General features: G+C 36.3%; 1 protein-coding gene across 3 annotated transcripts; it reads left to right on the plus strand.

The window, feature by feature from the left end:
- Positions 1-754: 754 nt before the first annotated feature.
- Positions 755-12,575, plus strand: LOC125236408 (transcription elongation factor B polypeptide 3-like). 3 transcript variants are annotated; one of them, XM_048143219.1, is made up of 10 exons: positions 755-919; positions 1,154-1,352; positions 1,533-1,693; positions 2,183-3,257; positions 3,542-3,645; positions 4,576-4,751; positions 5,265-5,353; positions 5,722-5,921; positions 6,391-6,540; positions 12,467-12,575. In XM_048143219.1, exons 1-10 carry the CDS (start codon positions 848-850, stop codon positions 12,482-12,484), a joined length of 2,244 nt encoding a protein of 747 aa, XP_047999176.1. In that variant the 5' UTR covers positions 755-847; the 3' UTR covers positions 12,485-12,575. The 3 variants fall into 3 exon arrangements, with proteins under 3 accessions (XP_047999176.1, XP_047999160.1, XP_047999169.1); XM_048143203.1 differs by lacking the exon at positions 12,467-12,575 and adding an exon at positions 7,166-7,919; XM_048143212.1 differs by lacking the exon at positions 12,467-12,575 and adding an exon at positions 7,032-7,127.
- Positions 12,576-15,094: the final 2,519 nt, after the last annotated feature.

Here is a 15,094-nt window from a genome sequence, read left to right on the forward strand (position 1 = left end):
AATGTTTATATCAATATTGTATGTTTTCGTTACTTTTATATACAGGGTGGGGCCTGTAACAAAGGCGAAAAATTGAACTGTAGGCTGTACTCCTTATACTGATCAACATTTGTTCAGTGACTTTTAAAAATTATGAAGTTTTTAAATTTTAAATTTTTCATACAAAATAAATATTAGCTTCAATGTACGCCATTATTGTTGTCATTGACGTTGTCTGTCACACTTTAGACTTAACAGAATTCGCAATACATTACCTCTTAGAAAAAGCTTTCAAGGGTGATAAAAATCAAAATACAAGTTATTTTTAAAAGTCGCCGAACAAATGTTGATCAGTATAAGGAGAATAGCCTACAGTTTAATTATTCGCCTTTGTTACAGGCCCCACTCTGTATATAACGTTTATATTATTTTTAAGGTGAGAACGTAAGTAAGTGCATATTTTATCGATAATTGAATCGACAAAGTAACATCCCTAGCTATCACAAAACCAGGGACCACCTACCAAAAAGAGAAATAACTAGCATATATCCATCCTTTTTCAATACATTATCTAAGTCATAAGGAAGTCAAGGATGAGTATATGCACTTTACACGAATTTTTATTAGGGGGGCTTGTTAATGTCCTTATTATATGGTGATGCGCTTGATACTGGCATCCGAAGACACATTACATAAAAAAAAAAGATATTGTCTATTCTCTTCGACGTCATCGACGTCAAGTCGGCTTGACAATTTATTTAACGTTTATGTGTGAGTGACAAAAATGGTGTCCTTTTACCAGCTGGCGTTCATTTTCTATTGATAAAAATCAACACCATTGTTGACTAATTCTTTCTTTTTGTACGCTATGGCGTCTGTACTTGATTTAGTAAAACATTATCAACATGCAATAGAAAAATATCCAAACGATGAGCAGAAAGTAAGTGTCAACTTAGTTTGCGTTTACAAGGGATCCTTTCATATTTTTGAGAAATAAGGAAAATTCCGGTATTTCTACTGCGTAGTTTAATTTACGTCAATTTGAACGAATATGACTTATGCCGATGTAAAAAGTGCAAGGATTCAATCGTTGAGTAATTCCTACACCGCGAGATGTTAAGTACGTAATATGGCAGTTGGACACGTAGCTTAGGATGAGTTTCTGATTGTTCAGGTTCTGAAGTCGATCGACAAACTGTTCGGGCTGGGTGTGACAGTGCAGCATCTGCAGGAGACTGGCGTGGGTCGTACCGTGAACGCGCTACGTAAAGACCCGGGCACCGTGGGGCAGGCCGCACGAGCTCTCGTCAACAAATGGAAATGTATGGTCGCATCGGAGGAAAGCGACCAGGAAGCCGATCAAAATAATGACAGTGAGCTCTCAAGATCCTAGCTGCATGCTTGTGTTTATTTTTTCGACTTTAGATAGTTATTTTTATAGATAAGAATTATTTAAGTTTAGATATCATTGTTATTACTTATACATGCAGCCTATTGTTAAATACAGTTTGTGTGTGTGATTTTTTAATAAGCTTAAAATTATCCTGTATCAGCCACTAACTACAATGGCCATGGAAATGGAAAAGATTCTGATGACAGTGCTAATCGGTCTAGAAGTAGGCACAATGATGACTCGGAAAGATCTTATAAATCTGACGGATCTCGGATGAATGGCAATACAAGCGGAACAAAAAGGAAATATCATAGCAGTGAGGTTGGTATTATTTCTTATTACAATTTACCAGATCTGTAGTAGTTATAGCTTGTATCAGTGGTATGTGTGGGTTTTCTATTTTTAAAGTATTTTTGTTATACAGATAGAGCTGTAAATCTTCGTTAAAATTTTAAAGGATACCCAATAAAGGTTGTTCTTATACACAAAATGTATACACATTCATACCTAATATACCTATCTTATCTGTATCTATATTTATTTTGTGACAAAAGAAATCAAGTTTATTTCCATAAATACACTGCACAACATACATTGAAAATAATATTACATTTTTATGTCATAAATATAGGATGCCAATTGTCTGCAGGCTAATGTTGTGCTTTATAATTATAACGACTACAAAGGTTATACCTACAGATAAGCGAGGGAAATAAGAAATTTTGTAAAAACTATTCAATCAAATTATTATTATTTTATGATGAATTCAAAACAAGTATCCATATTAGTAAATTTATTGTAATCTTGTAGGAAGAAGATAGTAGCATTAAAAAGTCGAAGCACTCAAGCTCTAGTGAGAGAGAGAGCCAAAAAAGATCAGTAAAAGTGAAGCAGGAACCATCCGAAAGTGATGATCATCATGACTCTGAAGATTCGCAGAGCTCGGACAGTGAGAGTGAGATATCAGATTCATCAGGAGATGATAGAAATCAAAGGACTGCTAGCCAAAAGATAAAAACAGAACCTTCTGAAAACCACAAATCTGCATCAACAAAACAATCTTTGCACAACCATACTGTAGAACCTAAAAAGGAATCATCATCAAAAAAGTCTTCTGATAATGACAGACATTCTAAAACTCATACTTCAGACTCAAGGCATTCATCAAGCAAATCCTCGTCTAGAGAGAAGTCACAGAGCTCACATAAACATAAGTCCAAGGACAAGGAAAGTAGTTCAGAAAAGAAACACAAATCTGATCATAGTGTAGAAAAAGATAAGAAAAAAGAAGACACCAATTTGACTAATAAACATAGGACTTCCTCTGAGAAACATAGGAGTTCTTCAGAAAAGCATAGTCATTCATCTGAAAAACACAGAAGTTCTTCTGAAAGCCACAAGTCCAGCTCACAAAAAGATAAGTCTGATAGAAGTAAAGATAAACATGACAAAAATGAGAAGCGTGAAAGTAAATCTGAAAAACACTCCAGCCAGTCTCATAAATCAGACAAAGAAAAACAAAACTCAAGTAAGAGTTCTTCTGATAAAGATATGCAAAAACACAAGTCAAGAGAAAGTAGTAGTAGTTCTAAGGAAAAGCATAGTTCATCTAGCACTGAGAAAAGTAAAGATAAGAGTAGTTCTTCTAAAGAAAAATCAAGTCATAGCCATAAGAGTGAGAAAAAGTCATCACATGACAGTAAATCCAAGAGGGATGATAGCAAGGATAAAAATAAGGTTGATGACAGTAGTGAGAAAAAGTCTAAACATAATTCAAGTTCCTCTTCATCTCACAAAAGTGAAAAGTCAAGCAATAAATCTGTACCAAAGACAAAACCACAAAACAACATTGTGGACAGTGATGATGGCATTGACTGTGGATCAGGTAATCAAATATTTTTACTATGAACTCATGTAACTCAGAGGCTAATTAAGATACTTTACTTGGCCCTAGTTGACCTGTGGAAATTGGTGACATAGTGAAATAGCAGCCTAAATTATCACCTATTGACGGGTTTCCACTGTAGATGTCTAACTGTAACATTACACTTTTTGTTTTATTGATTACCTTGTCATTGTCAATTTTCACTTTAATTTTTATATATTATATCATTTTATTCAAAAATTATATAAATTGTTTATTTTTAATAAATATTATTTAATTTTCAGGTGCCAGTTTTGCTGAAGCCTTGGGCATGGCTAGTCCTGTAAAGCCAAAAAAGAAAACAGTTTCTTTAAAAGAAATGTCTTCACCCAACGCATTTAATAATGACGTAAGTACAGAGCCTTACAAATTGAAGATTTTGTCAAACGCAATTGATTTTTGTTTTGGATCCTAATTCTGTGTCTGATCTGTGTGAAGCACAAGCTAAAACAACAATCTCATTAAAATTAAAAAAACATCTCATTTATAACTCGTGCAGTAAAATAAAACTATGGAAACGGATTAAATCGCGTATAATAAATTTATAATTCATCCCGACGTTTCGAACACTTTACAGCATTGACCACGAATGCTGTAAAGTGTTCGAAACGTCGGGACACGGGATGAATTATAAATTCATTATACGCGATTTAATCCATTTCCATAATTTTATTTCATGAGTAACTATTGCGGTAACTGAAGACAATATTTCGTGCAGTAAAGTTGCCACATTTTATTTTCTACTCTTTTTTTTTTCAGACTGTGAATATATCTTTTAATTCCTAGTTTTGATATTATTATATTTCTATAAACTTGCATGTGGTTGTGGTTTGTTATCGTTAATTAACTGTGTATATCGGAAAGTACGGAAACCATAATTATTGTCATTGGTCAAACTTGTGAAAACTGACTCTCTATGTCTCTATCAATATTAGGGTGATATGGGGCATCCATTCATTGCGTGATTATTTATAAAGAAGGGCATAAAGAAACGCGCAGTCAGCTAAAGATTTTATTGGCTAATCTGCATACAACTTGTATAAAATGCAAAAGAAGGGAAATCAAAATTTCATCAAGCGGACTGTATTTTAATAGCTGGGTCCACAAAGCGAGTAGCGTCGCAAGGCATTTTCCTCGTGCGTCCAACAGACAATGTAGAAGTGCCTCGGCCGAGGCAGATTACACGCGAGGAAACTGCCTTACGAAGCTGCTCGCCCTATTTGATCCCGGCTAGTGACGCATACCTACACGTACGTTTAACGTGATATCTGTTGCACAGCTAAGCCCCGCGTCGTTGCTGGCGCCGAGCGCGAAGCTTGCGCCGCTGCCGGCGCTGGAGATCTCGGCGCTGCCCGAGATCTCGCCCAACTACCGCCCGCGCCCGCCGCCGCGCCTCATGCCGCACTTCACGGACGAGGACGCTATGAGCCACGTCATTTCTTCAAAGAACCAAAGGTTATTTTGCTTGTAATTCTAGCAGATACATTATTATGGTTCGACGACTATACACATCCCGATAACGCGAATACTACGGCACTTCACCCGAAGCCGCAGAGCCTTCGCCCCGCTGTCGGTAATTTGCGCACATCAAAGGCGCATTTGAGTGCTCTGCTCTAGGCATTTCAGTGTGACCATCCACATTCTGCTCTTCTGTATAAAGTGATACATGTCGATAAATATTCAACTATGTAGGTATACGTGAGTGACCCGGTTTTACATGTTTGTGTTAGTGTCTCATTGAAGTTTTGTTGTTAAAAAGTCATTATCAGTGTTCTTTCGTTTTAATGTCTACTCTTTGTAAGGCGGTAGGTATTCTCATCTCATGGGTTTAAATTTGCTATCTGGATCCGACGCTGAATGTTTTAATATTAGCAATTAAATTAATCATTGCTGACTCGATATTTCATCTCTTTAAAATCATAATAACTGTACATAATTATGCGTATCAACCGTAATGTGTGTTTACAGAACTAAAGTATACTCCGGAAACAAGGTTATAGGAAAAATTCCCACGCTTTACGAGCTCTGCGTCCAAGTCCTCCAAGAGCACATAGATGGTGAGTAATTCATAGTTGAACTATTCATAAAAACTTTGTAAGAATTATATTATATCATTTAAATTAAGTAATTGGTATAAAATATATATTATTTATTAAACGAATCATCATTTACTTAATGTAAACATTATTAATCCAAATTTTAGTCCAAATTCGGAGGAAGGACAGCACCGCCATCAATGTCGAGTGCCGCGGATACACATGCTGGTCGCGCGTACTACACTATAGCTAATTATGCTAATAAAATTCTAGCTCTCACATCTGTCCGCACATTTGTCTCTGGCATTGAAATGAAGAGTGTACTTTATCTATAGTTAAGAAATAATAAGGAAGTTTTTGTTGTCGCTTGAGATGTATTGTGTTTCCAGCACTCGAGTTCACCGGAGGCGTGCCATACGAGATCCTGAAGCCCATCGTGGACAAAGCCACGCCGCAGCAGCTGTTCATGCTGGAGTACCACAATCCCTACCTCACCGAGGACACCGACCATCTGTGGAAGGCCTTCTGCGAGAAACACTTCCGGAACAAGAAGAGGCAAGAGATGGAAGCGTGGAGAGAGATGTACATGGTATGATACATCTTTTTTACACTACGTCGGTGGCAAACATGCATACGCCCCCCTTCCTTATACATATAACATTTTGACATTACTTTGACACTACTACGTAGTTTATTTATATCAATAACATTAAAACTATATACTTTTCTGAAAAGCGAAAGAAATTGGCTGTTCTATTAAAATTAATCAAAAATGTACACATTCTGCCCTGTGGTGAATTGAAAAGCTTACGTCTTTGTAATGAGACTTGCCGTGACCGTATGTGGAAGCACTGGATTTTAAACGTGTTAAATGTATTTTTTCCCCTATGTAACAATAATTGATCTTACGTCGCCGTTGAAAACGTTATTACAATGCATTAAGGTTAATTTAATAATTTTGGTGACTTTGGCGGTCTAAGGCTCAACGGGTTCGCAATTCGCATGCAAATTAAGATATCTTGCGCTTATTTTAACTAATTTTCGATTTCGTTTTACAGCGATGCCAAGAGGAACAGGAAGATAAACTCAAGTCTCTAACGGCTAATATCAAGATGACCCAAGAAGCCAAGAAAGCGCCCATCAAGCAAACCAAAATGGCGTATGTGGATTCTGTAGTGAAGCCGCCGCGCAACATTGCTAGGAAACAGGTAGTGTACCTTAGCATGTTAACTCATCAAAGTCATCAACCAGTAATAATTATACAGATTCATTTGTTTGCCGATTCTGTTTGTCACTTTTGCTAGATATTTATTATGAGTTTGAATGAACGGCTTTCTTTGACGAAATCGATGAACAAAAAATGTTGTTGACCAATTTTTGCATAGAATATATCTATTAGGGGTAGTTTATTCTGCACCTAAAATTATGCTGAAATACCTTTTTCAGTACAGATGGTGTTCTTTTTACGCACTAGTGCGAGAAGTGGTTCATTATATGCCAGGTCGAAACTTCGGAGGCTCATCTGTACTGAAAAACGTCGTTCGATACACGTGCGAAAAGGGAAGTCGTAACTCGTGTCGATTTAAAACACTCCCTTCGGTCGTGTTTTAATTTATCGCCACTCGTTTCGAACTTCCTCTTTTTCGCACTTGTATCGAAATGTACTATTTTATTAATCGAATAATGCATTCACTGTCAGCGTGAGTTAAACGCTAAGCGCTGAGGTACGTGGTTTGTCCGCTTCTGGAGAACGCCTAAGAATAGAGAAGCCGTCAAGCTCGAACACCCTTAAATGAAAGAGGCAGCGTCGTAATGTCGTCGCGTAATGTGCAGGCGCAGCACGGCACGGCGTTCGCGGCGACGGCGAGCCCGGCGGCGCGCGTGGCGGCGCTGGCGGCGGCGCCCAACGTGCTGCGCGGCGGCGCGCGCGCGCAGCCCGCGCCCGTGCTCAGCGCCGGCGCCGGCGCGCCCTTCAAGCCCAAGAAGGCGCCGCTCATGGCCAAGGCGCTGCAGTTCATGCGCGGCCGCAAGCGATGAGCGCCCGGGAGCGTGATCGTGCTTCATCATTACCGGTCGGGGGCGGTCGACTTTTATGTCCCGCTATACGCCGCCTCTTGATACGCGCTACGGTATTTACAATTTTGACCTTCTCCGATGTGAGTTCCACTAAAAAAGTCGATCGCCTCGAGGACAACATTTAAGTATCTATTTATTGTAATTTTAACTCGGTATCAGAAATTTCCTTTCAGTTGTAAAAAAAAAGTAAATGTAAGTTCACTCGACTTAATGTTCCTCTAAAACTAGACCCTCCCGATTCAATATAAATAAAAGATTCATGACGGATATGAAAGAATATTTCGCTATAAACGCTCCATTCGTTTACAGATAGTTGTTATCTATTGTGACTTAAAATATATTTTTGGCAAACTTTTTCCGTATTATCATCCTTGCAGATAATACTGAAATAACCTAACCACAAAATTAAAATTTTGAAAAAACCCCCGACCGCGACATAGTATGCCGATTTTCATGAAACATGGCTAAGAACACTCCCGACTTACTCAGATTTCAGACAAAAAAAAAACGAAATCCAAATCGGTTCATCCGTTCGGGAGCTACGATGCCAAAGACAGACACACACACAGACAGACAGACACGTCAAACTTACACGTCGTTTTTGCGTCGGGGGTTAAAAACATTAAAAATCTTAATTTAAAAAGGAAGCAAGTATTATCTGCAAGGGATGTTTCCAGATAGAACTTTCAACACCTTCTTGTACGCGTCGAATTATCGTTCCTTAGTGAAACCAAAAAATATGCAGTGTACGTACAAGTTTTTTTTAATTAATTGAACAAGTAAGTACCTACCTTAAATTTAGGCAATTGTTATTAGTTTTATTTTATTTCTAACTATATGTACATATAAGTTTCATTTTAGAATTTGCTTGTGTTGTGTCCATCTGCGAGCGTCATTAAGTAGATCTGGTATAAAAATATTTCACTAAATGCTTTTGAGTAATCAAGCATATAAATTATATTAGCTAGAGGTCCGTAAGGTTTTGACGAGTTTACTAAAGACTGATAATCCTCCACATACAATGCTATAAGAATCACAAATGTTGTAGAAAATATGTGCGCAATTTTTTTGATACTCGTTTACCACTACGATTTCTGTAATGCATATGTCGCAGTAAGATAGATAAAGCCGTTATATAGTTATAACCCTAGGAATATAATTATACGTCGTAACATAGTTAAACGAAAGCGATTAATTGCTATCTTACTAGGAATATAACTATAATACGTTACTAGTTTAGTCATATAGTTATATGACTGGATTAAGTTTAGTGAAATGATTGTAGGCAGGAGTGTGGCGGTGCGGTGGAGGTATAGTTATAACCCTAACTGAATCCAGTCATATAACTATATGACTAAACTAGTAACGTATTATAGTTATATTCCTAGTAAGATAGCAATTAATCGCTTTCGTTAACTATGTTACGAGGTATAATTATATTCCTAGGGTTATAACTATATAACGGCTTTATCTATCTTACTACGACACATACATGCAAGAATACTAAACATTAGAACATACATAATAGGTTTGAAGAAAAGCCTATATCTAATTCTCATAAAAGAATTCTTGCTCAACATGAGCCGGAACCGCAAAAAAACCGCCTATACCATTATCAGGCCGGGCCAGGGCGAATGCGGTGTTGTGGGGAGGTTGTCAGTATTGAACATTTACATTACAAGTCAAAGCAAGCCTTGTGTGAAATAAACTAAACCAGGATCTTTAACTTAGGATTTTAAGTAGATGTAACATTTAAAAATGTTTTGTGTTATTTCTGATAGGACAACTAACTGTCTTTGGTATGAATACAAATGGAATATCTTCTAAAAAATGTAGGTACCAAATGAATAGGGTTACTGTGATATGTTTCAAGAAAACATAAAAAGTTGTGATGTAGGTCCATATATTTGAATTATAAACAATGCTGCACATGGGGTCTATAGACTTAACTATTATAAGAGTGCTATTACAGCTGTCTAATTTGATGCAATGTGTTTTTGCTTGAGAGTTAAAAAAATTGAACAGGCATATATTATGGGGAAAATGGACATAACAATATAACGATATTGGTAAAGCAACATAGCGATATTAGCGACAAATAGTGTTAGATTGTTTTATCTGTAGACCCCATAACATTAATTGCAGGTAAGTAGGTATTTAAGGTAGTAAAATAAAATATAATTCGTAGACAGTTGCTGTCAGCCCATTCATAAAAAAAAACATCACAATCCTAATTTGTTGAATTATATTAATTATAAATTCCTAATTGACATAAATAACTAATTAGTGATCTATTAAACTAGATACAACAGCGATTATGAGAATAAAATGTCATGTAATGTCATTGTAAATGTTACATTTTTGTATCAAACATGTGCCTAGAATATAAACTGTCTACTGTAAATATTTCAATATTTGTGTAAATAGTTTTATCCGATTTAAATTTGAAATAACAATTAAACCTGTTGCATAAAGTCATGTCCAAGAAACAGCACTTTATAGGTATTTTATGTATACACTGATATAACCCAGAAAATTGACCTTGTTTTTTTTTTTAAATATATGACCAGTTTGGTGACCATGATATTTAGGAAAAAAAAGAGAACAGATCTATACTCATTGAAGACAGACATTTTTAATAGAACTCTAGCTTCTTCTATTTTAATGGACATTGCACACATATGAACTGTGTGGTCATTGCATTTATACTTTTCATTTCAATTGAACTATACCATGATATCTACTTGATTATATCAGTTTAATTAGTATGAATAAATATTATTCTAATTCTCATTTTAGTGACTTAACAAAAGTACTTTAGAACCTAAGGGAGCGTTCAAGTATTACGTAACGCAATTTGGGGGGAGGGAAAACGTTACGATCCGTTACAATAATGTACAGATTACTAAAGGGGACGGCAACGCACAAGTAACACCTCTGGAGTTACTTCCGCGTTGTTACCAGGCATGCGGTTTGCTTGTTTGCCAACATGTAATAAAAAAATGTACTGCAAACGCGTACTTTGTGCAATATAATTGTGACTATCATGGTCATTTAAATGTTACGTAACGTTTAGGGAGGGGGGGTACAACAATACGTTACGGTGCGTTACATGGGGGGGAGGGAGGGTCTAAAATATTCAAAAATTGCGTTACGTAATACTTGAACGCTCCCTAAAGGAGGTTGCAAAATTGCAATTTCATAAACTGTCTACATTGTATGTACCATATCCCATTGATTTGTGAAAATGCCATTATAATTTAAGGTAATATACTAAATGAATTTGAATGCCACGCTTTTTTATTTTAGCTTTCAATTTCACAATATGTTTATTTATTGCATACCTATTAAAACATTTCCTAGATAGGTTAGGTACGGTCAGCCGGAAAAGTGGTTTACCACACTTTTCGACTCTATTTTACTCATAAGGTTGAAAAGTGGTAAACCATTTTTTCGGCTGACTACATAACAGCAGCTGATGAATAAAACTACATAATTATTATTCTACCACCTTCCCGTTAGCAATTCGTGTAACTTATATATAATTAACTATACATTGCATGGGATCTTTCACCCTCTACCATAACAACACAAAATACCAAAAATCAACCGTAGTGATAGAAATATCTGAAGAGACGAAAAGCAGCGTAAATTATGATTACACATTGGTAACTCATGGCACTTGAATGAATAGTGATATGGCAAGTTTTCTAAGTTTTTTTTTTTCAGAAAAGATAATATAATAAATAACCCCTACATGGTGGGGCCTTTTTAAATAAAATAAAAATATTCGAAATATCCGTTTTATCCCGTAATCAAATTACAAGTATTCGAATTAAGTGGGTACAAAATTAGGCAGATAATTGCAAGTCTTACTACATTAAGAGAGCATTCAGAACTTCTATTCAGAGCTTTTTTACCATTAAAGTGGAGGTTTAAAGATCGTTTTCTTAAACACAAAGTGGATTTTCTCAAGTTGAAGACATAGGCTGAATTGTGAACATTTAGAACAAAATATACTAATTGTTTAATTGGTTTCTTTTTCCCCGACTCGTAGGTACAGGAAAAAACATTGTCACATCACTAGTCTGTTAACAACTGTCAAGTGCCACCAAAATGCCAGGAGCGAGTTACCAATGTGTAATTATGATAACTATTTGAATCTTTGGCCTGCTGCTCTTGATGCATGGTAAGATTGTTTATGTCAGTATGACATGTCAGCTACTCAACCACAGATCATTTCTATGTATGTTCCATTTACATTTAATAGACACAATGATATATGTATGTTACACTCATACAGCACAGCACAAGGAAGCATCTTTAGGTATTCAAGGTCTAAATGGAATATGCAATTAGAATGTCATCATCATCCTCCTTGCGTTATCCCGGCATTTTCCACGGCTCATGGGAGCCTGGGGTCCGCTTTGGCAACTAATCCCAAGATTTGGCGTAGGCACTAGTTTTACGAAAGCGACCGCCTTCTGACCTTCCAACCCGTAGGGTAACTAGGCCTTATTGGAATTAGTCCGGTTTCCTCACAATGTTTTCCTTAATATGCAATTAGAATGTATGGTGCCCATATCTTGCGTTCATAACAGGTTATAATAGATTGATATTTACATACACAGTACACATATTTTTTTCTTAAGTACTAACAAAACCCTGTTGGCATCTGATCAGATATGTATGTACAGATTATTTTTATCACATCAAACAATTCATACTAAAGGGAGTAAGTGAAATCTACATAAAAACAGTATATCTTGCAATAGTATGCTTTTGTCAGTACAGAACCACATCTATATTCCTAAATTTGGATTTCAGCTGTTTTTCATAATCAGTCATTACAATATGTGGACATTGATACAAAGCTAGAAACTTAAGACTTTTATAATATTCTGAAATAATATCCACTATCACTGGTGTAATATTTTTTATTCTAGATAGACTAAGACTTTCCAGCTTTATAAATATATTACTGCCTAATGTTTTTAAAAGTGCCAATTCAGTAAAGTTAGTGTTATTCCATATCTGTAAATGTTGTATTGCCCTCAGGTTAGAAAGTGCCAATAAACCCACATCAGTAAGGTTCTCACACCTTATTATCGCCAAGTCCTTGAGAGCCGGACACTGTGCTAGCAGGGAGAGGCATTTATCATCTACTGCATCACCTCCATATATGTGAAAGGTGACCAACATATTTTGTTTAGATAATATCAACTTTTTCACATAATCTACATCAAGATCTTTAATTTTTTCAATCAATATATGACTTAAATAATTACAATTTAGTAAAGTATCACAATTAAATGAGTTTAATCCAAAATCTGACAAGGCTAAATAATGTAACTCTTTAAAATAATCATATTTCACTATCAAGTCATCCTTGCTGGTCATAAGCAAAGAATTCCGTAAGTTTAGTTTTTTAAGATTTGGCCATCTTAAAATGTCTTCTTCAAACTCTTTTGTCACTCGGCACATTACTAATTCCAGTGAAGTAATGTAGTCACAGTTAGCTGTTATAGATTTTATAGTAGCATAACTGTATACATACTGTAATTTTAAGCAAAATATATACTTCCCATGTGTTGATATAATTTCCAGGTTGCGTTCACTTACTTCACTTTGGCCGGGCTTCCCTGAATAAACAATCACAACATGTCTCCATAATGATGCATCCCGAGATAATTTTCTCCATCGCTTGCATACATTCTCGCAGGTCAAAATTGATTCCAGTGGAAGATTTTTAAAGATTAATATTATAATTTCATCTGGTAGATGTTGAATTAAGTCACAGTTGTTTTCGTCTCCAGACACCATTCTGATGTGCTCCAACGATATTTACTAAAACAAGTACAAGGTTAGTAATATAACAGAACAGAATTTACAAAAAAATACTATAAAATGAACTTTTTCTCACATTAAATCATTTCAAGTAATTTTGTTTTAGGTGAATCGTACAAAGAGCACAATACAGTAAATCTTTTGCGCGTTGCGCGATGTCTTTGTTTAAACAGACAAGTCATTTGTTCGTCTAATTTTGGCTAAATGCGTAGAATACATGTATGAACTTTATTTTCTAAGTTATTTTGAGAAATTCTTCAATAATATACGATTCACTCAAACCAAACGTCACAACAAAATAAGCAAGTAATAACCAAAGACTTTTACAGGGGACAGCGCAATCGCATTTTTTTGCCATACTAAATTGAACCTTATCGCTGAGACAGAAAGGTGATCGTATCAGACTAGCGAAAACGGTCCACATGAGAGGGCATTGTTTGGGCTAGTGTCCCTCTCGCACGTGTGGCCAGTGTTAATGAGGTTACCTCAGTAGTAGTATTTTTATTTGTATATTATCTGACTTTATAACTTGTTATATTATTTTAGTGTTATATTCAAACTAGGGTTTCGATATGTTTTAAAGAATTGGCTAATAATTATACTCTGTCAAACAAGTATGTCAGTAACACGGAAGTATAACTCAGTAAATAAAAACAATGAAAACTATACGTATATTTTTCTCTAGCACCCTAAAGAAAAGTATGCATATAGTTTTCTTTGTTCTTATTTACTGACAGAGTATATAATGTAATTATTTTGATGCCAATAAATTAAAGATTTGTATAATTAAAAAATACCTTCAATTGGGTATTAGTAGATTTGGTAGTAACTTTGAAAATTAGCTGGTATCCCCAATTTATGACAGTGATGACGTCACTGAATGTTGAAGCTAGGAACACACTACGCGGACGTCCGTCGTAAATCGACCGCGGACGGGAATCTGGACAATGGAAATACACATAACCGTGCAAACTATCGGTCGACGGATGCGGACATGGCCTTGAGCGCACGGACGTCCGATCGAAATCTGGCTCTCTGGATGTTTTGTTCCGTGCACACTGATAGGTCGCGGTCGCGGTCGTTTTACGACGGACGTCCGCGTAGTATGTTCCTAGCTTCACATTGTCTGTAAGTGCGAGAGGGACACCAGCCCAAACATGCCCTCTCATGTAGACACACTTTTTGACCTATTTAACTACTCATTCTGGCTTAACTATAATTCTGTGGTAATAACTTTTTGACGTGATAACGTCTAATAACTCGTTACTACGGGCTGCATGCACGAAAAAGATGACGTAATTGTCCCGTTCCCCAAGGCCAGCAAGCGAGAGCGCGGCACGAAAGGTGGTTTGTGTATGGACCATTTTCAGGCACACGCTAGCCGTTCCGCCGGCGTAACAAGTGGCAGAGGAGAGGGCCGCGAAACGCCCGCCTGTATAGTCGCGCGGCACGTACTGCTTTTCTGAGTATTACGTAATACGTAGTAATTTATTAGTACTAGTGATCTTTACGCCATCTTGGATTTTTTCTATTGAAACCCTTCCGACATCCGATATCGGATCGGATAAATTTAATGTGAAAACGGCCTAAGTATTTATATATTATTGTTGAAATCCCAACATCACAAGCCTTATTGAACTTTTCCGTGTGACTTAAGCAATAGTAGATCTGTGTAATATTGTCCTATTTTATTCATGATGTTTATTTAACTAAGCATTATAAGCCATTCACTTTAAAAGAAGCTTTAAAAAACTCGCGACGTAAAGTAACAATAGAAAGTGGGAACGTGAGTTCCGTGAAAACGCACCGCGCGCCACTCATTATTAGGCCGCGAACTCG

The sequence above is a fragment of the Leguminivora glycinivorella genome, chromosome 2 (genome assembly GCF_023078275.1).
Source record: "Leguminivora glycinivorella isolate SPB_JAAS2020 chromosome 2, LegGlyc_1.1, whole genome shotgun sequence".
Taxonomy (NCBI): Eukaryota; Metazoa; Arthropoda; class Insecta; order Lepidoptera; family Tortricidae; genus Leguminivora; species Leguminivora glycinivorella.